Source organism: Monodon monoceros, unplaced genomic scaffold, assembly GCF_005190385.1.
Source record: "Monodon monoceros isolate NGI ecotype Baffin Bay Population unplaced genomic scaffold, NGI_Narwhal_1 Super_Scaffold_13, whole genome shotgun sequence".
Taxonomy (NCBI): domain Eukaryota; kingdom Metazoa; phylum Chordata; class Mammalia; order Artiodactyla; family Monodontidae; genus Monodon; species Monodon monoceros.
Window position 1 is genome coordinate 11781994 of NW_021703769.1, and position 24832 is coordinate 11806825.

Sequence of the window (24832 nt, forward strand, 5' to 3'; positions counted from 1 at the left end):
TTGCACTTCCCTCTACTGACAAGCTCTCATCAATTCTTCACAGCAACCCCCTAAGGTAAAGTACAAGTCTGACCTCTGTCCCCAGATAAGGAAGCGGGTTAAGAGAGGGTAAGTTCCCTGGCCAAGGTTTCCCAGGTGTAAGTGGGGTGGGGTGTGTGTAGGGAGTGGAGAGGGTGGAGTGAGGTCCAGACGCTTCCAGCTGGGAGCCCAGGTTCTCGCCAGTGCCCAGGAGTGGTCTCTTGCAGAGCCACTGGCACCAGAGGCCAACACCCTAAGCACCAGGTAATGTGACAATGTCCACCATATTCTGAGCCCCTGCTGTGCTGCAGGTACACGTGGGTGATGTACACTTATTGTCCCTTACAGCAGTTGCAGATGAGGGACTCAGAGCGGGGTGCTCTGAGCTCTTGTGCCCCCTCCACTGTAGTTATTGAAGGTAAAATAGGGGGCGGTACAACCCCACTCCGCCCAGACCAACAGAATAGAAAACTAATGGACTCTAGCCCATCCGGGGTGGGGTGGGGATGGGATGGGTGAGGGGCGGGGGGCGGCTAGAGTGGTGGAGACTGTTTAGGTGGAATGTGGAGGAAAGGCCCTTCCAGTCCCCTCCCACCCCCAATCCCTCCTCTGCCACCGCTTGACCTCTCATCCTCACACTTTCTCTATCCCCATCACCCCTCCGTCCCCCCATATTCCCTTCCTTCCTCTTCCCCAAATCCCCCATTCCTCCCCCACACCCCCGCGTAACCCCTCCCTCCCTGCACATCCCTTCCCTTTCCCCTACACCATCCCTCCCGTCCCCCGCACCCACATTTTCCACGCACATCCCTCCCACCCTTTCCTGGGCCAGGAGTCGGAGCCCGTCCCGTAGAAGCTGAGACGAACGGAGCCTCCAAGAGCCACCCCACCCACCCCTCTGGACCTGGGAGGGATCGCAGGCCCTGCCCCCGCCCGTATGCGGGTGGGCGGGGGGAGAGGGAGGGGCGTGGGGGCGGGGTCGGCTCTGGGACTGGGCCCCCGTGGCCCCCAAGCCAGCCCGGTCGCCTCCGGCGTTCCGCAGCCGCAGCCTGGTCGCCGGGCCTGCCATGTCCTGGGCCGTGGTCTTCGGGCTTCTGGCCGCGCTGCTACTGCTGCTGCTGCTGACCCGCCGGCGCACGCGGTGAGTGCCCTGCCCGGCCTACCCCCGGCTCCCCCCACCCCCGCCCGCCAGCGCCGCCCCCGGCCAGACAAAGGGTCGTCTCCGCTCAGGCCCGCGCCCCGGCTGCAACGAGGGGGTCGCCGAGCCAGCGGCAGGCCCACGTCGGAGCCCCCGCTCCAGTCCCCCGGGCAGGAGGGGATCCTCTTCCCACCGTCCCCTACACCCCCCCGGGCGAGCCTGGAGGTGGGAGTCCAAGTGTCCGGCCGAAGGGGCTTCCGCGCCCCTCCCCCGCCCCGGCGAGGGGGCCAGGCGCAGAGAGCTTAAAGAGGGCTCAGAGTTGGGGAGACGCGCGCGGGAAGGTGCAGGGACAGGAGTCCCAGAGGGCCGCTCATCCACCGCACACACTCGCTCGGCCGGGGCGCGAGAAGCCCGGGCCTGGCCCAGAGAGCGGTGCCTGGGACCTGCAAGGGGGTTGCAGGTGAGAACCGAGAGTCACGGGTGCAGAGTGGGTGCGTGGACATGCTCGGTGTGACCCCCGGTGGAAGAAGCCCCGTCCCGCTCTTCAGCCTCTGTCTGGATCGTGCACCAACTCGGTGTCGCCCCCCAGGCTTGCTCTCACCCCCATTACACAGACGGCAGAGTTGAGGCTGGGGAAGGCAGAGGCCCTGAACGATGCCCTCTTACCGGCCCTGGAACCACCTTCCACAGGATTCCCCGATCCGGATGCAGGGGCTGAGTAGGCTCGGTATTTCCCTCTGCCAGAGAAACTCAGGCCCACAAAGGGGTCTCCCTTCTGCTGAGGTCTACTCGGGCAGAGTAGAACCAGAACCAAACGCCTCAGCTTCCTAGTCCCCAAGGTTCTCCTGCTCCATTGAGAATCTGCGATTTAGGAGAAAAGTAAAACTCACCTATCTCAAATCAAGGAGATGGCAGTATAGATCTTTTTCTTTTTATAAAATATTTAAAAAATTAATTTGAATTGCACAAGGAATACATTCGACTTAAGCATTTATCCCATTGTAAATAAGACTGAAGCCCTTCTAACCACTCTTCCGACAATTCAGGACCTCTACTGTTGATTAATTTGAGAGGAACCTCCCAGATCTTTTAAAAAGATTTTTTATTTTAGACTTTTTATTTTAGACTGGTTTTATATTTACAGAAAAGTTGTACAAAGAGTTCCCAAATACCCCTCACGGTTTCTGCTATTGTTAACCTCTTACATCATCATGGTACAGTCATTAAAACTAAAAAAACCAACACTGGTCTGTTACGATTAACCAAACTCCAGACTTTATTTGAATTTCATCAGTTTTTCCGTTAACGTCTTCTTTCTGTGCTAGGATCTCACCCAGGGTACTGCCTTTGGTTGTCATATCTCCTCAGCCTCCCAGCTGTTTTAAAAATTATTCTCATACGCATAGACATTAGCTCGTAGATAACACAGGGCAGTGGAAGTGTGGTGTGTGTGTGTTTAAATCAGAGTGTCTGAAAATTCCAGAAATTTTCTGGAAACCTTTTATTTTTAAACAATGTGTTAGTTGAATTTCCACACAGTGAGTTCACGATATTTTTCTTCAACCTCTGGACACCTTTCCAGGTGAAACTTAACACCATACATTCAATCATTTGCCTGGAAAAATGAAAACGAAAAAGGCTACAGATAAGTTTCCTTATAGAGAAATAAATTATTTTTCCTAAGTTGTCAGGCTTTTTGGAAACTCTGTACAGAATTGTTTTCAGACTGTACCTTTGCTGTTTTCACTCCAGATTTTCGTTTTGACATCCGTCCATGTTGCTATGTGGAGATCTAATTCATTCTTTCGATTTTTTGTGTAGTATTCCATAGTATGAATAGGTGCAGGTTTCTTTTTTCCCTTTTATTCCTGTCCCTATTGAGGGACTCAAGTTGTTTCCAGTGTTTTTGCTATTTCAGACAATGTGCTGGGCTCATCCTGTGGGGCCTCCTAGTCTGTGCTTTTCTCTGGGGCAGATGAGGGCAGCCACAGAATACATGGATTCTGGGAGGCTGGGTACCTGGGTGCTTAGCATATGGAAACTCCCAGCCTCCAGGAATAAGAACAAGTTGAGTAACTGCTCTCTGCCTCAGTTTCCCAATCTTTATGCTGTTTTTCTTTTTGGCCACACCATACGGCACGCAGGATCTTAGTTCCCCAACCAGGGATCAAACCTGCGCCCCCTGCAGTGGAAGCGCAGTCTTAACCACTGGACCACCAGGGAAGTCCAGTTTCCCAGTCTTTAAAATGGGAATGATGATGGAATTGCCTGGCAGTCTAGTGTTTAGGATTCCGTGCTTCCACTGCAGGGGGCACAGGTTCGATCCCTGGTCAGGGAACTAAGATCCCACAGGCCGCACGGCACTGCCAAAAAAACCCCAACAAAACAAAACAGGGAATGATGATGATAATAGTAGGTGAGGGTGGAATTGCTGGATTAGAAGGAATGCCAAACATTATTTTAGCTAATTCTTACTGTCAATCCAGAGAGCTAATTTGTCTTTGAGGGTGAGTTGTTGATTTTTATACCTGTGGGCAGCTTAGCAGTTTCACCAGGTGGGGTACTGGGGAGAAGTGTGGGAATGGGGGTCACTGACAGTTGTGCGGGTGGTAGTGTGGACCCTGGGGGGGCAGAGTTGCGTGGACCCTTGGGAGACCCCACAGGGGCCGGAATTTAGGCCCCCAATCTCATTTTCTCCTAACTTGGAGATGGGGGCACTCTTGTTACCCCCATTTTACAGAGGAGGAAGGGAAGGCAGCGATCAGCCGTGTGGGCAGCAGCTGGGGATGAGAGGGTCACGCCCTGCCTCCCTGCCTTAGAACAGTGAGAGTGTCCATGAGGGAGGCTAGAGACTGCAGACCCCAAAATAGAGCCTCCTTCGCCCCTGCTGGCCTCTGGCTGAGTCACCCTGGAATGTGACTTGGGCCTCAGTTGGATTCAGGGCCCGGGGGCTGAAGGAGCCTCTGGCACATCAGGAATCAGACGCCTGGACTCCCAGCTTCCTGCCTTTGTCCGCAGCTCCTTGGAACTTTTCAGGGGAAAGATGAGTGCTGCCAGAAATAACACCAGGCTCGCTGGGGAGCTCTGGTGGCAGCCAGAGTGAAAGGCAGGGGAAGGAAGCCCCACCCACACCCCAAAGATGTCTTAGGGGAAGGTCTCAGGCCCTGCGCTTGGGAAGGTCGCTGGAACCTCTCTGTGTCTCAGTTTCCTCACCTGCAAAGTGGCTGTGCAGATGTCCACTTGGGGTGACTTGGGGCCAGGGTAGCATCAAGAGTGTGGGCTCTGCAGCCAGGCCTGCCTGGGTTAGAAACCCAGACCCTCCACGGTGGGCCCTCGGGCAAGTGGCTCAGCCCCTTCTGTGCCTCAGTTTCATCTGCTGTAAAATGGGCTTGATAGAAATACAATGCTTCCTTCCTCAAAGGATAACACAGTCAGGGCTCATCAAGTATCCGCCATCATTACCAAGCAAGGAAACCTTTGCACCTGGCATATAGCCGTTGCTCAAGAAATGGCACCCGGGAGTCATATTGGTCCTGCTTCTCAGACCCACCCCAGCTGCTCCCCGGTTGCCAGGTGCCAAGCACTGTTCTATAGCCCCTTTCATCTTCATCACAGCCCAGTGTAGTCTGTAGTGTCATCACTCCTCTTTTACAGGTGAGGAAACAGGCGTGGGGAAGCAAAGTCACACGGCCGGCAAGAAGCACGGCTGAGATTTGAAGCCAGGAAGTGTGGTGCTAAAGTCAGGCTCATAACAACCATCCTGCCCTCCTGCCTCTTGTGCAAAAATCGCCGCTGCTGTGTCCTGTCTCTGGGCTCAGACCTGGACTGGAAGAGGGCTGGTGCACGCTGGGCTCCTCCAGCCCTGTGCTGTGCCAGCCTTTAAACGGAGCCTTCAGAAGAAGCTGGCTCACAGAGAGGCGAGGGGAAAGGAAGGGTCCTGGCACGTCCCCAGCACCCCCTTGGAATCCCCGAGCTGCACCTTTGCGAGTCTCCTCAATGATGGGCTCAGAGGCAGGGTGGGAGTGGGGCGAGAGGAGGAAGTGGGTGGGGGGAGGCACTTCCTAATGCCCTCAACCCTCACCTCTGGTTCTGCTTCCATATTTCCCAAACTCTGGCCCTCAAATCTAGCCAGTCTCTCTGTCCACCACCTGTTCCCCGCTTTGGGTTATGTTGGGGGACAGTCAGACTGAGGAGGCAGGAGGCCATGGTGGAAGAACGTAGACAGGGAGGGGAAGAAGGATGAAGGGAAGGTGGTCCCCCCTGGACTTCTGGGGATGGCACAAAAACCCCCAACCTGGAAGTGGACGAGTCGGATGCTAGGCCTGGCTCCTGGAGGATCACAGCCTCCACTCCCACTGTAATTGCTTTAGTCTCCTGACACATCTCCCTCCCGCCTCTCGCTCTTGCAACCTTTATTTATTTTTTTGGCCGCGCTGCGCAGCCTGCGGCATCTTAGTTCCCGGACCAAGGATTAAACCTGTGCCTCCTGCAGTGGAAGCGTGGAGTCCTAACCACTGGACCGCCAAGGAATTCCCTCTTGCAACCTTTTAAAAGCACAATCACATCACTTCCTAAATCCTACTTCCTAAATCACATCACTTCCTAAATCACATCACTTCCTAAATCCTACCCTCCAGAGGGTTCCCACCACACTTGTAATAAAAGCCAGACTCTGTCCTCGGCCACTGGCCTTCTTGGTCCCCAGGTCATTTCCAGTCTTTCACCCCCACATCCTCCACTCCCGCCACAGCGGCTCCTGCTGTCTTGAGAACATCACCAAGTGCACTCTTGCCCCAGGGCCTTTGCACTTGCTGTTCCCTCTGCCTGTAAGGTTCTTCTCCCCACTCTTCCTTCCAGTCTCTGCTCACATGGCACCTCCTTGGAAAGGCCCTCCCTGACCACCTTCTCTAAACTAGCGCCTCCCCACTATCTCGTATCACCCTTCTTTCTTTTTTCTTTAATGAGATGTATTTCCCATACTATAAAACTCACCCTTTTAAAATATACAATTCAGTGGTTTTTAGTATAGCCACAGGGCTGTGCACCCATCACCACTATCTAACTCTGGAATATATTCATCACTCTAAAAAAGAAACCTGGTATCCGTGAGCGGTCACTCTCCATTCCACCCTCCCCTCAGACTCTGGAAACCACGACTCTACTTCCTGTCCCCATTGATTTGCCTTCTCTGGACATTCATAGAAATAGAATCATACCCTATGTGGCCTTTTGTGTCTGGCTTCTTTTACTCAGCATGATGGTTTTAAGGTGCTTCCAAGTTGTAGCGTGAATCAGTACTTCACTCCTTTTCATGACTGAATAATGTTCCACCGTATGAATGCACCACATTGTGTTTATACATTCATCTGTCGGTGGACATTTGGGTTGGTTCCACTTTGGGGCTATTATGATTAATGACACTGTGAACAATAGTGTATAAGTTTATGTATGAACTTATGTTTTCAGTTCTTTGGGGTATATCGCTGAGTCACATAGTCACTCTTTTAATCTTTCAAGAAACTGCGAGACTTTCCAAAGCAGCTGCACCGTTATACGTTCCCACCAGAAATACATGAGGGTTCCCATTTCTCCACAGTCTTCCCAGCACTTATTTCCTTTTTTTTTTTTTTTAAACACTATGGCCATCTTAGTGGATTTGAAATGGTACTGCTTGTCGTTTTGATTTTCATTTCCCCAATGACTAATGATGTTGAGAATCTTTTGATGTGCTTACTGGCCATTTGTATATCTTCCTTGGAGAGCTGTCCATTCAGATTCTTTTGTGCATTGTTAAATTGGGTTATTTGTCTTTTCATTGTCACGTTTTATCTCCTTTATTTTCTTCATCACACTTCTCGCTCTCTGAAATGATATTGCTTCTTTGTTTTTGCCTGTCTCCGCTTATTAGTATGTAAGCCCTGTGAGGTCAGGGCCCTCCACCTCATCTTCCCTGTTCACTCCTGTATCTCCAGCACCCAGGACGATGCCTGCTTCATAGTTAATATTTGGTGAAGGTGTGAATGTAGCCCCTCCCTCAGAGGGTGGTTGGGGAGGATGAGATGAGACATTCATATATCAAATGCTTGGCCGAGGGCAGGGCCCAGTGCAAGTGCAATGTCAGTTTGAGTATATTAGTTATCTCTTGCTGTGTAACAAATTACCATATAGTTGGGAGCTTGAAGCAACACCCATTTATTAGCTCACACTTCAGTAGATCAGAAGTCCAGTACAGTGTGTCTGTGTTCTCTGTCCAGAGTCTTACAAGGCAGAAATTAAGGTGTTGGCCAGGCTGCCTTCCTATCAGGAACCTCCAGGGAAGAATCTGGCTGAATTCAGCTCCTTGCGGCTGTGGGACTGAGGTCCCCATTTCCTTGCTTGCTGTCAGCCAAGGTCCACTCATAGCCCCTAGAGGCCCCATGCATTCCTTGCCACGTGGCCCCTTCCATCTTCAAAGCCAGCAGCAAAGAATCTCCCTTATGCCAAATCTCAGTCTCTTTTGCCAGGAAGATCCCTGCCCCTTGTAAGCCCTGTCCTTACCTGATTATGTCAGGTCCACTAAGAAGAATCATCCTTTCTCAAAGTCAACTGTACCATCTCCCTCACTCAGTTGTAGGTCATTGTAGTCATATTAGAATTCCATCCACCGTAGTGAGGTGTAGATATGTTATTATATCCTCAGAGGAGTCCCTCTGCTCTCACAGATGAGATTTTGACCTTGAATATCACACACAACCTTCCTACCCCCTGGCTGAGCTACCTGTACCCCTGCGGCATCCCCATAGGCCATGGGCATGGCGTCTGGCCTCCTGAGATACCTCAGATTCTGAGCTGGAGAGGGGCAGTCAGGGGTCAGCGACAGGGTAGTTCTTCTACCACCTCCTGCTATCCAGCCATGCTCTCCAGCCTTACCCTTTCTCGGTGGGCATGAGAGGAAGTGTGAGATGACCAGGACCCTGGTCCATGCTGGCTCATACAGAGAACTCTGTATCCTAACACTACTGGGTTCTGGAAGGTTCTCCTACCTGCAGAGAGGTGACCACCTTAACTGGACCCCCCAGTATGTACGAACATCAACTGGTACCCCAGCTTCTGCTCTCAGCCCTCTGTGGTCTATTCCCTGCTCAGCAGCCAAAAGCCCCTTGTAAAAACCAAAGCCAAACCCTGTCCCTCCTCTGCTTCGAACTCCGATGGCTCCCCTCTCACTCAGAGCAAAAGCTGAAGTCCTCAGAGCTGCCTACAAGGCCCTGCATGGTCTGGCCCCTGTTACTGCTCCGGCCTCACCTTCTACTGTACACGTCTTGTTCCCACATCCAGCCACCCTGGCCTCCTCACTGTCCTTTGCACACACCAGGCATGATCCAGCTTAGGGGCCTCTGCACTTGTTCCCTCTGCTTGGAAGCTCTTCTTTTAGATATCCATGTGGCTCCCTCCCTCACCGCCTTCAGGTCTTTGGTCAAATGTCTCCTCAGGGAAGCCTTCCTCTCCACTGAAAATCTCACGCCATGCCCCACACTCTTTATCCTCTTCCCTGGTTTATCAAATGGTGATAAGTGCTGTGGCTTCTGCAGGCGACCTGGAGAGCCCCCCTTGGACCTGGGAAGTATCCCCTGGTTGGGCTATGCTTTGGAGTTTGGAAAGGATGCCGCCAGCTTCCTCACTAGGATGAAGGAGAAGCATGGTGATATCTTTACTGTAAGTGCCTCTTTTGCCTCTTGGGAGGGAAGGGGATGAGCAGCTGGGCCTATTAAACCTGGTGTTTACTGATTTCTTCAATACCCATCCATACACTAACCATCCAGTGGTCCAGCCAACTTTCTATATGCCTATCCAACTGTACATCCAACGTTTATCTAACATTCATCCCTTCATTATCCCTCTAGCGTCTTCCCAGCATGCAGCTATGCAGTCATTTAATATTATCCAATCCTTGTGTGTTCATCTAACCGACCTCTATCCATTCATTCAACTTCCATCTGTCCCACATCCACCCATCCATCTAACATCTGTCCTTCTGCCTATCTGCCCAATATCTAAGCAGCCTTCTTCCGTCTTAATATCCATCCAATATTCATTCATGTATTCCATTTCCATCAACCTCCATCTATCCACTCATTCGTCCATCTTTCTAAATATCTACCCAAAATCTGTCTCTCCATCCACTTGTCCATCATCTGTTCCTCTACCTGTCTACCCAATTTATCCAGCATTCTTCCACTCATGGACGTAGCAGCCGTCCAACTTTCAACCATATATTCAGTTTCCACCAACTTCCATTCTTCTGCTTATCTGCCCATGTTTCCATCCATCTGCCACCACCACCCAGCATTTGATTATCTATCCTTTCAATATCCAATGTCTGTCCACTCTATATACATCTATTTATATCTCTCTCCATCCACCCACCTTCCACGTCTCCTTCTAACTTGGAGGTTAGAAGTGAATCCAACATTCACCCTTCAGTCTGTTTACCCAGTATCCACTTAGCATCCTGCCATCCATGTACCCAACATTCATTCATACATTTAGTTTGCAAGCACCCTCTAGCTGCCCATCCATCCATCTTTCCATCCAACATACATTCAATGATCTATCCTTCCATTTATCCACCCATCTAACCATCCATCCAACAGCATTTTTCTTGGATATTGGCTTGTATTTTATAAGAGGGTTTGATGACCATGACTCACAGACCACATTTTGAAAACAAGGCTAAGGCAGTGGGTAGTTGGAGTTGTGTGACCCCCTCCACACGCATTTGAGGGAAAATGCCCTCACCCTTGTTGACTGCAGGATTATAGCTCTCCAGTGCTGTCTCCTTCCTGTCCTGAGCAGCATGTTACATACAGAGCTCAGCCTCCCAAAGAAGGTTTTGCTTTCACATCCACTAGCATTTATCCAACAACATCCATCCATCCTTCCTTCCTTTCTTCCATCCATTTATCCACTCATCCATCCATCCACCCACCCATACCTATAATATATCCATTTATCCACCGACATCCTCCCATCCATCCATCTGTACATTCATCCATCCATCCCATCCATCCATCCATCCACCTACGATGCACACACATCCATCTGCTGCTTCTGTGGGCAGACTCTCTCCTGGCTGCTGGAGATATGACATTAACCAAGATAACCATGGAAGATGCTTAAAAGTGAGGTGGTTAAGAGCATAACCTTTGGTTCAGAAAAAGTGCCGAATTCCTTTCCCAGCTCTGCCACTTCTCAGGTGTGTGGTCTTGGGCACGTTATACGCCTTATCACATTTCAGCTATAAATGGGTGAATGATGGTCCCTGCCTCACAGGGTGGTTGTGAGAGGTAGATGAGGGGACATTGTCTGTTAAGTAGCTGGTGGGGCCACTGCCCGTCACGGGGTAAGTCGACCTCAGAGAACTGCTGTTGTTCATAGTCGGACTCCTCACTGCATCCCTGCCAACTTCCCAGGTGCTGGTGGGGGGCAGGTATGTCACTGTCCTCCTGGACCCACACTCCTATGACATGGTGGTGTGGGAGCCTCGCACCAGGCTGGACTTCCACGCCTACGCCGCCTTCCTCATGGAGAGGATTTTCGACGTGCAGCTTCCGCATTACAGCCCCAGTGAAGAAAAGTCCAAGATGAAACCGTGAGTGGCTGCAGATGGTACCCATGGGTGGGCCAGGGTGGGCGATCGGCTTCTACCCGCGTAGTTCAAGTCCTGTGTGAGCTGAGCTTGTTTCCACAACAGGTGTCCAGTAAAGACATTTCGTTTTGTGAAAACAAACAAAAACAAAACAAGAAACAACCCTAGAGAATTGGGCTGAAGAAGAACTCTTTACTTCCCAAGAGGCAGCTCTGATTTTAGTAGAAGGAGACCAGGGTTGGGGTCAGCTAGACCTAGATTCAAATCCCAGCTTTCCCACTGCCTAGCTTTGTGACTTTGGGCAAACCACACCCCCGCACCGAGCCTCTGTTTCCACATCTGTCAAATAAAGGGAGGTGGTGGGGTGATTAATGTTTTTGAGTCCATACTCTGTGCCAGGCATCATGAGTCTTCACAGCAATGCTGGAGGGTAACTTACAGCCCTATTTTATAGATGAGAACACGGGGCTCAGAGAAGAGAAGTGACTTGCCCAAGGTCACACAGCTAGGAAGTGGTGCAGGTCCTGAAACATAAGTAATACTTACAAAAGGACCTGTGAGGGCATTTACCCTGTATTCGTTCATACACTGGTCACCATCCTAGATGCAGGAGCACAGAATGACGCCAACCTCCCTCTGAAGACACCTGCCAAATGCCAGGTGTTTGATAGGCACGTGTTCATATCTGTGCAACAGCTTCAAAGGTAGGTATTTTTATCCATATTTTACAGATGAGAAAACAGAGGTTCAGAGAAGTGAAGTGACTTACCCAAGGTCTACTGCTAGTAAGCGTCAGAGCTGGGATTTGAACCCAGGTCTGCAGACTCCACAGCCCATTCTCCTCCCACCGAGATACTGAGGAAGTAAGACTCTGCATCCTTCCCTAAAGAGTGCACACGGTCTGATGGGCATCTTTAGTGATCTCTCTCCAGGAAGACTCACCTCCTGGAGTCAAGAAAAGCATCTAGAAGGTCGGGTTTTGCAGGACTGCTAAAGCTGAGGAAAGGCCAGCCTCATAAGGTGAACATGGATGAGAGACAATGCTCAGTCTGACCTTGGCTTTGTGGGACAGCTGCTAGGAGTATTCCTGAGCCTGAGTGTCCTGGGTCCTGCTATTCTAGGGGTTCCATTAGCAACAAGAGTCCACAGTTCACTGCATCCTACCCCCCTACCCAGGGAGGATCCCAGTTTCCTCCAGTGTCTACCCTCGAGAGTTTCTGGGCATTTCTCAAAAGCTGGCATGAGGTCTTCTGGGCATGGCTGCCACATCTATTGGGCGCTACTGTCTCTGTCAAGGACTAGTGCTTGGAGTGGAGTCAAGGGAACAGCTGGAGCAGGGTTGATCACTGTGTCAGCTCCCATGTATTAAGCACTTACAATGTGCCAAGCACTATGTTAAGCCCTTCACACACATTATCTCACATGGGTCGTATCTATTGTTTTTCCAACAGTGAAACATCCCAAAGCATTTATTACCTGGAAGTTCACGGAACCCCTCTGGATGCTTTCCCGTCTTGAATTATCCAAGAACCCAGGGGCTTATTCAGTCTAAAGGAGTCCCTCCTATGTCCAAACAGCAGGTGGCGACAGAGAGCTAGAGCACCGGTTGGGCACACTAGCACTGGTCTTGTTGCTGCCACAAGGTGTCGCTGTTGAACATCGGCTCTGCACCACCCCATGGACGCTTCGCTCGATGCAGTGGGGTCCTTTACGGTTTAGATCCTTGTGCAGTGTAGAGGGGCCTTAAACTTAGATAGAAGATCCCATCTTTCCTGGCTTCTAATCATACATTCAGTCATGGCTCAATATTGACTGTACTGTGGGGGCTCAGTACAGAGGGGCTTCTGGTTTCAGCCACATGCTCTCCCAGAACTGGTCCTCTCCTCAGACTCCTAGGTACTCAACGACGAGACCAGATCGCCAGCCAGATTCCCTTATTCCTCATGGAGCATTCACTTGGAGTCATGTTTATTAGCAATCCTTGGTCCAGGACACTTTATCCAAACAGGTCTCCCTAACTTTGGATCTCAAGGAGAAAGGGCTGGTTTCTTAGTTCTCTCTCTTCTCTAAGTCTGTGGGTTCCTTATCCAAGCTCATGTGCCCCGAGAGGGGATGGCTATCATGTTTAAAAGTTCAGACTCTGGAGTTGGGCAGATCAGGGTTTCAGTCCCAGCTGTATCACTTACTGGCTGGGTGACCTTGGCAAATCACTTTCCTCTCTGTCCCTGAGTCTCTCCATCTGTAAAATGGGTATCATAATAGTAACTGTTATCCCTGGGGCTGTCAAAAGATGAAATGAGATCATTGTGCTTGGCAAAATAAATAGTAACTATCGTCATTGTGGATTATGATAGAAATAATAATATTTTGTTTAAGCCAATCTTCCAAAAGCCCTCATTGCCACTGAGGCACTGGAGCCCTGGGACTCTGAGGTTTGGCTAAGGAGGTGCCTGTGTGCATATATATATATTTTTGGAAGCTACACTCTCACACCTTGGTTCCTTGCCCCAGGACTCTCCTCCACAAAGAGCTCCAGGCGCTCACGGAAGCCATGTATACCAACCTCCACACTGTCCTGCTGGGTGACACCATGGAAGCAGGCAGTGGCTGGCATGAGATGGGACTCCTCGAATTCTCCTACAGCTTCCTGCTCAGGTGAGCCCAGCATTCTGGACCAGCCATTAATAGTGGCCAGGGGAACCAGGAGGACTTTGTGGTTGGGGAAGCAGTTCGGGATGCTCCAAAGCAAAGGCTGCAAGGCGACATTTTGTATCTGGGACTCTTGAGTGGTCGCCTGACTCAGCCTATGAGCTGTAAAGGAGACACAGGCCAGAAAAGGGGCCTTGCTGGTCACCCAGATGCTTGGTGAGAGGGCCAGTGTGGCTGGAGCCTAATGAGCCAAGGAGGTTGGGCGGGGGGATGAGGTCAGAGAAACTGGCAGAAACCGGGTCTCACAGAGCCTCAAGGCCATGGAAGGCTTTGGAATTTATTCTAAGTGAGATGAGTGACATTGGGGGTTTAAGCAGGGGTATGACACCATTGGACTTAGAGTTGGTTTTTTTTTTTTTTTAAGGGAATTCCTTTATTTATTTTTATTTATTTATTTATGGCTGTGTTGGGTCTTCATTTCTGTGCGCGGGCTTTCTCTAGTTGAGGCAAGTGGGGGCCACTCTTCATCACAGTGCACGGGCCTCTCACTATCGCAGCCTCTCTTGTTGTGGAGCACAGGCTCCAGACGCGCAGGCTCAGTAGTTGTGGCCCACGGGCCTAGTTGCTCCGCGGCATGTGGGATCTTCCCAGACCAGGGCTCGAACCCGTGTCCCCTGCATTGGCAGGGAGATTCTCAACCACTGCGCCACCAGGGAAACCCGGACTTAGAGTTTTAAAAGCTCTCTTTGGCTGCCAGACAGAGACTAGACCATAGTTCGGGTGGGTGGCAATGAAAGGGAGGCAGGGGGACCTGTTAGGAGGCTGTTTTAGTTGCCCAGGTGAGACAGAATGGTGGCCTGGACCAGGTGGTGGCGAGAATTCGGGTAGCTTTGGGGGATGGGGTCGGTGGGACCTGCTGGTGGATTTGACTGCGTGGTGGCAGGGATGGAGGAGCATGGCCACAGGCAGTGAGGGAAGGAGAGCCAGTAGTTTTTGGTGGCATCCCTAATGACCAGCATCTCATACAAGCGAGACATTTCAACCGCTCCAAAAAATTACAGCAACACAGTTTGAGGATAAAGGACAGGCATTTGCTGACACATATGGGCACACAGGAATATTTATGACGTGTGTGTGTTCTTGTAGGCTCAGTGTGCGCTAATACATTTAATCCTCACAACAACTCTGTGGGCGGGTTCTTTACAAACCCCATTTGACAGATGAGATAACTAAGGCCTGGAGATTCTAAGTCATTTGCCCAGAGTCCCATGGTTGGGGTCCTGGCAGGGCTGGCTGCAGAGCCTACACTCTCAAGCACGACCCTTGGTGTGTCGCCTTTTTCTCATTTCACCCTGGAGTGGTGCAGATACCATCAAGGGCTGTGATTGGTCTGGGTGATGCAGGTCTGGTCTACCCTGTCATATGGTGTGGAGACTGAGGTCCAGAGAGGGGCCGCTAAAACCACCCAGCAAGTTCACAGCAGGGCACTCCCAGGTCTCCTAGCTCCTGCCATCCCGTATCCTTGTGCGGGCAAAGAAGTCAGAGAAGAAGCTGAGGCACTGGGGGAGGTGGGGGCCACGCGGTGGCAGCTGGGTCCGTTTAGGTTCATGGTAACAGCAGGCACAGTGCAGGAGGGCAGATGTAAATGGATCCCTGTGTCTTCAGGGCCTGAGCCCTGGGCTGCAGCTCCTGCCTCCTTGGGCCTTTTCATCGCCACCTGCAGCCCCTGAAATAGAAAGGCAGTGGGCAAGTTGGATGACAGTCACACGGGTACAGAGGTGTGTGTTCACGTAGCCCGAGACCGTGAGATTCCAACCTGTCCTGTGTGGGCCCCTGCCTCACTCAGTCACATCCAGAGTTCTAACTCTGATTCCACTGGTGTCTCACCAGCCTCCTTGCTGCCCCTGGAACAGGCCAGGCATGCTCCCAACTCAAGGCCCTTGCAGTTTCTATTCCCTTGCCCAAGAATGCTCTTCCCTATATGTCGGCATGGCTCCCGCCTCACTTCATTCAAGTCTCATCTCAAGGGTCACCTGCTCAGGGAGGTCTTTCCTGCCACCCCATTTAATATGATGGCCCCCTCAATACCCGGCCCATTCCAGCTTTTTCTTTATGGCTCCTAGCGCCACCTGTAGGTCATGTGTGTATTTATAGGTCGTGTAATTATTTATTGCCTGTCTTCAGCTGTGTCAGGTGTTATTTTGATGTGGAGGCACCACAGGAAGGGCCTTCGTGTCCACAGTGTGAAACCTCGTGGTCTTCCTGGTTTTCTTGTCTTTTGGGGAGGGGTTATTTTTCATCGCCTATTTCTGGTAGATATTTTATCTAAGGAACTAGTTTTCTGCTTTAAGAAAAAAACCAGTGCAAGTAGGATGACAAATGGTGACAGGTGTTTAACTGCAGTGCCACAGAGACCGCAGGGCCTGGGGAGGACCGTCTGACCCTGCCAGCTTGTTTCCGTCTAAGAGGGGTGGCCGTGACTCCGCTTCTGCCCAGGGCTGCCAGGCGGGACTGTAGGCTGCCAGTGGTCAGCCTTTCTCCTTTTTCAAAATGAGATGGAGGGGGAAATCCAGATTTTGTATGAATTTCCCCAAATGTTTAAATACGCATCCGGTTGTTTTTAGGAAAACTCTATTAACCAAACAAAACACGTTTCTGGACTGAATCTAGATTGTAGGCTGCGCCTTTACAACTTCTGCCATAAGGAGACTGAGGACACTCTTCTGAAGAAGAGGGATCCAGGGGCTTACACGTCTGGAGGAAACGGAGGAGGGAATTCCTTCTGGGCTGATGCAGAGGCATCAGTAGGGCCGACGGGTTAGACTCTACAGGTAGCTCGTTTCAGCTGTTCTGAAGGAAGGATTGCTTCCTTTTAGTCCGGTGGGATGGGCAGGTCTTGAACTCGCCATCTCTGGGGGGCATGGAGGCCAAAACTGGATGAGGGGAAGGTGAGTGGGATGCAGGGAAAAGGTGGGACAGTAGCTTGGATAACTGAGCTCAGAATCGTGGTGACCCCATATTTTCTTCCAAGATCAGTGTTCTCAGGATTAAGTTCTAACTATCCATGCATCCATCCACCCATCCTCCCTCCCATCCATCCATTCGTCCATGGATAGAACATTTATTGAAGACCTACTACGTGTCTACACTGCGTGAATGAGGGACAAAGTGGGGACCAGACAGGCCCTTCTCAGCCCCATCCTCCCTCATTCCTGCTTCTTTCCTCTCCTTCTCCGGAAAATCTCTGTCCTGGGAGACCCAGGAGGGCCTGAGGGGGCTGCATTAGGGCTTCACGGTGTCTCTCTCAGAAGTCCTGGCCCCTCTCACCACGTGGAAAAAGTGAAAACCTGTGGTTTTCCTCCCAGGACTGAGGCCAGTGGGGCTGGACTCCTGGAGCATTAAAAAGTGGCTGGTGGGGCTTCCCTGGTGGCGCAGTGGTTGAGAGTCTGCCTGCCGATGCAGGGGACGCGGATTCGTGCCCCGGTCCGGGAAGATCCCACATGCCGCGGAGCGGCTGGGCCCGTGAGCCATGGCCGCTGAGCCTGCGCGTCCAGAGCCTGTGCTCCGCAACGGAAGAGGCCACAGCAGTGAGAGGCCCGCGTACCGCAAAAAAAAAAAAAAAAAAAAAAGTGGCTGGTGGTGAAAACATTTCCTCTGAGAGCATTCCTGCAGGCGGTGTGTGTGTGTGTGTGTCTGTGTTTTGAGTGTGTGTGTGCAGACTCCCAGGGTGCTCCACGCCGGCCCCTCACTCTCCAGTCCAGCACCTGGGCCGGCAGTACCTGGCAGCACCCTGACCTGGCTGTGGTTGCTCCCTTGGCTCTGGGCCTTTGCGGGGACCGTGCCCTCTGCCCGAACCCCTTTCCCCTGCTTATCCTGCAGGTCTCAGCTTAGACCTGCCTCCTCCAGGGAGCCCACCCTGACTCCAGCTCCAGGGGCAGGAGCCTCCTTTCCTGATCGGTGCCCCCATCTTGCCCCACTGTCCACCCCTCACTCTGCTCTGCTCGCCAGCCTCCGGGTAGCGCCTCCACACTCTGCCTCCTTCCCGCCGCAGGAGGTTGGCTCTTCCCTGCGCCTCAGGCCCCTCCCTCTGCTCCTCCCACGCTGGCTCCTTCTCATCCTTCACCGAGAGCCCCTCCCCACCCCCTCCCTCTTTGTCCCTCCCTCTGAGCCCCAGCTGACCTATGACTCATCCACTCATTTCTCTGTATGTCTGTCTCCCTCATTAGAGTGTTGGCTCCATGGGTGGGTGAGGGTTTTGTCTGTTTTCTTCTCTGCTGACGCTGTGGCCCAGAGAGGCCCCTGACACATGGTAGGAAAATCAGGTGCTCCTCAGGTGTACAAATGAAGAAAACGTGTAGGCAGCCCTGGGAGGGTTCGGCCGGGAGTATCCAAAGACAACCCCCTGACCAGCTGTTTGCCGCCCCCAGAGCCGGCTACCTGACTCTGTACGGTGTTGAGGCACCGCCACACACCCAGGAGAGCCAGGCCCAGGACCGCGTCCACTCAGCCGACGTCTTCCACACCTTCCGCCAGCTTGACCTGCTGCTCCCCAAACTGGCACGTGGCTCCCTGTCAGTGGGTAAGCGCCATGGGGGCCCTGGTGGGTGGTGGGGCTAATGGAGGGACCCAGAGAGGGAGGATCATAGACAACATAGGAGGAAAGATGTTCTAATGCCCTTAAAGGTAGTGAGATCCCCGTCACTGGGGTATGCAAGAGCAGAGTGGTGGGGAGGCAGGGCTTGGACTAGAGCTGGGGTTCCTGGTGGAAATTCTGATACAGCACATCTAGAGTGGGGCCTGGGGACCTTGAGTGTGTGTATGTGTGTGTGTGTGTGTGTGTGTGTGTATGCTCCTTTTCTAGTTTATGATTTAATTTGCTCTAGAATTTTTTATAAGTAGTTTATGCTGATTATAAGAAATTCAAGCCATATAGAATAATTTAAAGGGAACAATAAAAGAATTCTCCAACTTCTCCCCATCCCAGCCCACCACTCCCACTCCCATCCACAGAGGTGACCATTATTACTAGCTTGGAGTATATCCTGCAGAATTCTCTCTAAACACACACACACACACACACACACACACACACACAGTTGTGTGTCATTTTTTTTCTATTTTTAAGGTTTTTAATTTCTCTTTTTTACTGAGGTATAATTTATGTACAGGAAAGCACACATGTCCTAAATGCACAGCTTAGAGGTAAATCTAAACTTTTTATGCCCTTTCCCAGTCAATATCCACCCCCCAGAGTTAGCCACTGTATGGATTTCTTTCACCTCAGCTTAGTTTTACCTGTTCTTACACTTCCTTTAAAACGAATCATACAACATGTGCCCTTTCATGTCTGATTTCTTTCACTCAACTTCATGTGTGTAAGATTCATGCAGGTTGAATGTATCTATAGTTTGTTCTTTTTCGTTGCTGTGAAGTATTTCATTAGTGTAATAACCACAGTTTGTCATGCATTCCTGGTTGATGGACATCTTGGTGGGTTCTGGTTTCTGGTTTGGTTAGCTTGTTACGAACATTCTTGAGCATGTCTTTCTGAGCACACATGCCTTCGTTTCTCTTAGTTATCAGCCCTGTGCTTTTATAACATCGACCTAGCACACTGGAGAGGCATCGTTCTGCTACTTAGCATTTTCACTGAACTCCACATCTAGAACTTTCCACATCGGTTTGTAAAAACCCACGTCATTCATTTCTGTGGACTCAATATTGGTAAAGAGCTTCCTGCTGGATTCAGAGTGCCAGGGCCATAGGAACCACTGGACTGCATTCTTCCCTGGCCACTGTGTCTCAGACTTCCCCAGTGAGAAGAATCCTCTGGGGTCCTTGTTAATAAGACAAGTCACCCAGCCCCATCATGGTCCATTTGAATCTGAATCTCCAGTGAGGCTGGGACACTGCATGTATGACAGGTGCTGTAGGAAGGCTGAGAAATAACTGTGTGTCCTGGTCTCAGGTACTTGCAACAAGACCTGAATTCAGATCCCTACTGTGCTGCTTCCTTGCTGGTGATTTGGGGCAAGTTACTTAACTTCTTTTTTTTTTTTTAATTAATTAATTTAAAATTTTTTGGCTGCGTTGGGTCTTTGTTACTGCGCACAGACTTTCTCTAGTTGCAGCAAGTAGGGGCTACTCTTCCCTGGGGTGCACGGGCTTCTCACTGCGGTGGCTTCTCTTGTTTCAGAGCACAGGCTCTAGGTGTACGGGCTTCAGTAATTGTGGCACATGGGCTTAGTAGTTGTGGCTTGCGGGCTGCAGAGCGCAGGCTCAGTAGTTGTGGCACATGGGCTTAGTTGCTCCGTGGCATGTGGGATCTTCCCGGACCAGGGCTTGAACCCGTGTCCCCTGCATTGGCAGGCGGATTCTTAACTACTGTGCCACAGTTGTTAAGAATAGGGAAATTAAGAGTAGGGAAGTCCCTACTTAACTTCTCTTTGCCCTAGGTCTTTTTTCCGGAGGACAGTTGAAGGCAGTGGTCGAGACAGACTCTGGGCTCAGGTGGCTTGAGGTGGTTTACTGGCTCTTATGTAATCTCTGTGTGCCTCAGTGATCCCATCTGTAAAATGGGAAGAACAGTAGGATCTTCCTAGAAGGTGGCTGTTAGGATTGGCTGAGGTAATAAAGAAAAAACGCTACTTGTTGAGCATTTTCTTTGGTGCCAGATACCAGGTTAAACATTGTCTCATTCAGTGCTCACAACAGCTCATGACCCCATTTCATTTATTTATATATTTTTAAGAATGAAACTTTAACACATTAGATTGTTTAAACTAAAAAAGAGGGCTTCCCTGGTGGTTAAGAGTCTGCCTGCCGATGCAGGGGACACAGGTTCGTGCCCCGGTCTGGGAAGATCCCACATGCTGTGGAGCGGCTGGGCCTGTGAGCCATGGCCGCTGAGCCTGCGCGTCCGGAGCCTGTGCTCCGCAACAGCCGCAACAGGAGAGGCCCGCGTACCGCAAAAAAAAAAAAAAAAAAAAGAAACATATTCTTGTGGTAGATGTAGACAGTAAAAAGTAATAATACTCAGTCTTCCAAGCTCAGCTTCCTATGGAAACCAACGTTAACATGCTGATGTATCCCTTCACAGTGTTTTGTAGGGATACTCTATTTTGAAAATGGAGACAAATATATGTATCTAAAGTGTCACTGTGTATTTATAGAAAGGGATTATATCTATTAACTGCAACTTATTTTTTTAACCTAACGATATACAGTCTCCCTTGTCAATACAAACGTCTAGAGGCATTAACCAATGCACTTAGATAAGAGAAATCAATTACCAATATAAGAATGAGTAAAGAAGAAATAAAAGTATCCCTATTTGCAGATAATCTGATGCTATACCCAGAAAACCCCAGAAAATCTATGATAAAACTAACTCAAGCAAAAATGAATATAGCAAAGTAGAGGTCAATATTTAGGCAGCCATCCCCCTCCAATGGATATTTATAATTGTTTCCTTTTTCATGTGTGTTACTGTTATAGTATTTCCTTGTACTTGTATCTCTTCTACCATCTGGTGATTTTATTTCTCTCTAACAGTTTCCTGGAAGTGGGTTTGCTGGGTCAAAGGGCATGCACATTAAAATTTATTTTATTTATTTATTTTTTTGCGGTACGCGGGCCTCTCACTGTTGTGGCCTCTCCCGTTGCGGAGCACAGGCTCCGGACGCGCAGGCTCAGCGGCCATGGCTCACAGGCCCAGCCACTCCGTGGCATGTGGGATCCTCCCGGACCGGGGCACGAACCCGTGTCCCCTGCATTGGCAGGCAGACTCTCAACCACTGCGCCACCAGGGAAGCCCTAAAATTTTTATTAGCTGTTGTCACATCATTTCCAAAACCATGGAGCAATTCATACGCCTACCCAAAGGAAAGGAGTCTGCTCATTCCCCACCAGATTTTTTCAGTCTTTCCATTTGTTTGCCAATCTAATGGACAGAGGTGGGTAACTTGTTGTTTTAATTTGCATTTCCCCACCACCTTGTCAACGTGCAATTATCGGTGTTTAAATCCTTGCCAATCTGATGGGCAAAAAAGGGCATCTGGCTTTATGGGCATTTCCCTGACTACTGTATGAGACATCTTTTAGTGTTACCAGCCATTTGCTTTTCCTCTTTGTGAGTTGCCTGTTCATGACTCTTAATGTCTTTTTAGAGACAACTCCTTATCTTATTGAATCCTGCCATCAGTGCTGGAAAGTTGGTATTATTAAATTCATTTTGCAGGTAAAGAAACTGAGGCTCAGAAAGGTGAAGTCACTTGTCATAGACACACAGCTGGTAGGTGGCAGAGCCAGCAAAATGGAAACTTGGTCCGTCTGCTTGCAAAAGCTAGTGCATAAAGCACTGACACGTGCCGGCATGGATTGCTTCTCCAGGAAAGAGTAGTTTCTCTGCTGCCGTTTCCTCCATACAGATGCTGCAGGGGAGTCTGTGTAGATGCAGAGGGGAACTCTCCTTGTTTTTCTGGGAGCAGCTCTGGGCTGGGTATGGGAAGGCTGCACTTCCCAGTATGGGCAGCAGGTGGCGATGTTGGGGAAGGTTTCTCAGCTAGGTACTGGAGGCTGAGGTGCAGAACGGCCCTCAGACCTGGTTGTGGGCATGTGAGGCTATGCAGCTTCTTTCGAAGAGTGATTTGGTAGAAACTATCAACATATAAAGTACACATTCCTTTGATCCTGTACTTCCACTTCTTGGAATTACCCCACAGAAATGCTTGCATGTGTCTACGGATCCACAGATATTCATTAGCATGTCACTTGTTTTAGCAAACCCTAAAAACAACCTAAATGTCCCCCGTAGTAGCTGATGAAATAAATTATGCTTTCACACAAAGGAAAGCTATGCAACTGTAGAAAGTAATGGGATATACTGCTATAGGCTGAAATCTACTGTTATGAAAAAGGTGCAGAACAGAGGGTATGGGGGTGTGTGTGTGTTTGTGTTTAAATGTGGGAACATTTATAGATTTTTGCCTCTGGGAAAGCTGAGATGGGATGGAGAGAATCTTACACCCATTTGAACTCTTAGAGTTTCTTTCTTTCTTTTTCTTTTATTATTATTGTTGTTTACCATTTACATGCATTATTCCTCCTCTGCTTTTAGAAATGTAAACATTTTAAAAGAAAATTGACCCTTTTGGAGACCCTTAGACCACTGAGTCTGGTGCTTCTCATACAGGAGGGAGTTGGGGGGCAGTAGGGAGTTAGAGCCCCAAGCTAAGCATACTGCTTCTTTCTGGAATAATCATTTCACTGGATTATTATTATTTAAATATTGTTTGGGGGAAAAAAGCATTCTTATATTAAAGAATCACAGGGTCTAATGCAAAAATCAAATGCATTTTAAAGGTAAAACACAAGGCTTTTACAAAAAAACATGTCTCCGCTGGGGGCCTCTCTGAACTGTACCCTCAGGTCTCCAGTGGTCAGAGGTGTTTCCATGCCTAGTCCTCTTGCTTTACAAATGGAGAGACTGAGGCCCAGAGATGGACAGGGCCTCAGCCAAGCCCACACAGCATGGGAGGTCTGACATCAAACCTGTTTCTCCTGCCTCTGACCAAGTTACCTGTCACAGGAGCCGGCCAGTTCTGATTCACAGCGTTGAGTCATTACACTGGGGCTGATGAATAATACCTTATAAAAATGGCAGGATGGGCTTCCCTGGTGGCGCAGTGGTTGAGAGTCCGCCTGCCGATGCAGGGGACGCGGGTTCGTGCCCCGGTCCGGGAAGATCCCACATGCCGCGGAGCGGCTGGGCCCGTGAGCCATGGCCGCTGAGCCTGCGCATCCGGAGCCTGTGCTCCGCAACGGGAGAGGCCCGCGTACCACAAAAAAAAAAAAAAAAAAATGGCAGGAATGTAGCAAGTACAACTTACCAAACCCCTGCCAGTACAGAGTGTGTTCTGTGTGTGATCTTTTTGAGTCCCCCTAATGATCCTGTGAGCCAGGTTTCCTCCATTTTACAGATGGGGAACTGAGACTCAGAGATACAAAGTGATTTGCCCAAGATCATCCTTCTAGGAAGGGGCTGAGCTGGGATTTCAACCTGGGTCTCTATGGCTGCAAACTGGGTGTTCGTTACCTCACAATTTATTATTATTTCTTACTTATAGAAATAATACATGAATATATTCTCCTTGGACTAATAATTTACTAACATTCATTAAGCTTTGTTTAATAATATAGCTAATGTTTATTAGACCTGTGCTAGGCATCCCTCTTTGGACTTTATATGTTAATGCATTCAATCCCTGTATAACCCTATGTGATGAGTACTCTTACCTCAGTTTATAGGTAAGAAAACTGAGGTGTTCAGAGGTGAGGTGCCTTGTTCAAGGTCAGGCACTCTGCTCCAGAGTTTGGGCTGTTAACTTGGCTCCCCGGCCTCTTGTGGAAAAAAAAATCAAATATTACAGAAAAGGCAAATTCTCGTTTGACCACACTCCCTCTACATCTATCACCAAGGTAACCATTGTTATCAGTTTGGTGTTATCCTGCTAGAACAGTGCTATCCTGTAGAAATAGAATGCCAGTCATATATGTAATTTTAAATTTTCTAGTAGACGCATTAAAAAAAAGGAAGAGGTGAAATCAATTTTATAAAATATAAATCAATTTTATAAAATATAAAAAATATTATATTTTTTCTTTAACCCAGTGTATCTAAGATATTAGCATTTCAGCATGTAATTAGTATAAAAATTCTTGCGATATTTTACATTTTGTTTCTCATGCAAGACTTGAAATCTGGGGTGTACTTTTTACTCATAGCATGTCTCAGTTCCAGGCGGCCACATTTCACGTACTCAGTAAGCACATGTGGCTTGTGGCTTCCTTCCTGGACAGAGCAGTTCTAGACCCTTCTCCACGTGGTAAAATACAGTACGAGCCCCAATTATACTCTGATCTAAATACACAGCAAACCCTGGTTTTCCCAGTGGGAAAGTTTTTTTGTTTTGTCTTGCTTTGTTTTTTTGGTCAACCTAAACATGGAAATAATTAGGACTGGAAATGAAATAACGTCTCCTTATTTATTTATTTACTTATTTCGGTACGCGGGCCTCTCACTGTTGTGGCCTCTCCCTCTCCCGTTGCGGAGCACAGGCTCCGGACGCGCAGGCCCAGCGGCCATGGCTCAGGGGCCCAGCCGCTCCGCGGCATGTGGGATCTTTCCGGACCGGGGCACGAACCCGTGTCCCCTGCATCGGCAGGCGGACTCCCAGCCACTGCGCCACCAGGGAAGCCCCGATGTCTCCTTATTGATTTTGTTGAACATCCCTCGTTAAGCTCACATGTTATATAAACTAACCGTTTAGAAATGTTGCTTTCTTCCCATGCTCACATTTCAGGAATTGGCTTATTCAGACTCCACCTTTGACACCTGCGTC

General features: G+C 49.7%; 1 protein-coding gene across 2 annotated transcripts in view; it reads left to right on the top strand.

The window, feature by feature from the left end:
- The first annotated feature begins 1019 nt into the window (after nucleotides 1-1019).
- PTGIS (prostaglandin I2 synthase) overlaps nucleotides 1020-24832 on the top strand; it is a 40010-nt gene continuing 16197 nt past the window's right edge. The window contains exons 1-5 of one of the 2 annotated variants that reach the window (XM_029221642.1): nucleotides 1020-1159; nucleotides 8725-8848; nucleotides 10606-10784; nucleotides 13293-13436; nucleotides 17858-18009. In XM_029221642.1, the coding sequence (XP_029077475.1) occupies nucleotides 1086-1159; nucleotides 8725-8848; nucleotides 10606-10784; nucleotides 13293-13436; nucleotides 17858-18009 (673 nt within the window). In that variant the 5' untranslated portion in view covers nucleotides 1020-1085. The remainder of the gene's footprint in view (nucleotides 1160-8724; nucleotides 8849-10605; nucleotides 10785-13292; nucleotides 13437-17857; nucleotides 18010-24832) is intronic. The other variant, XM_029221643.1, reaches the window with a different exon arrangement.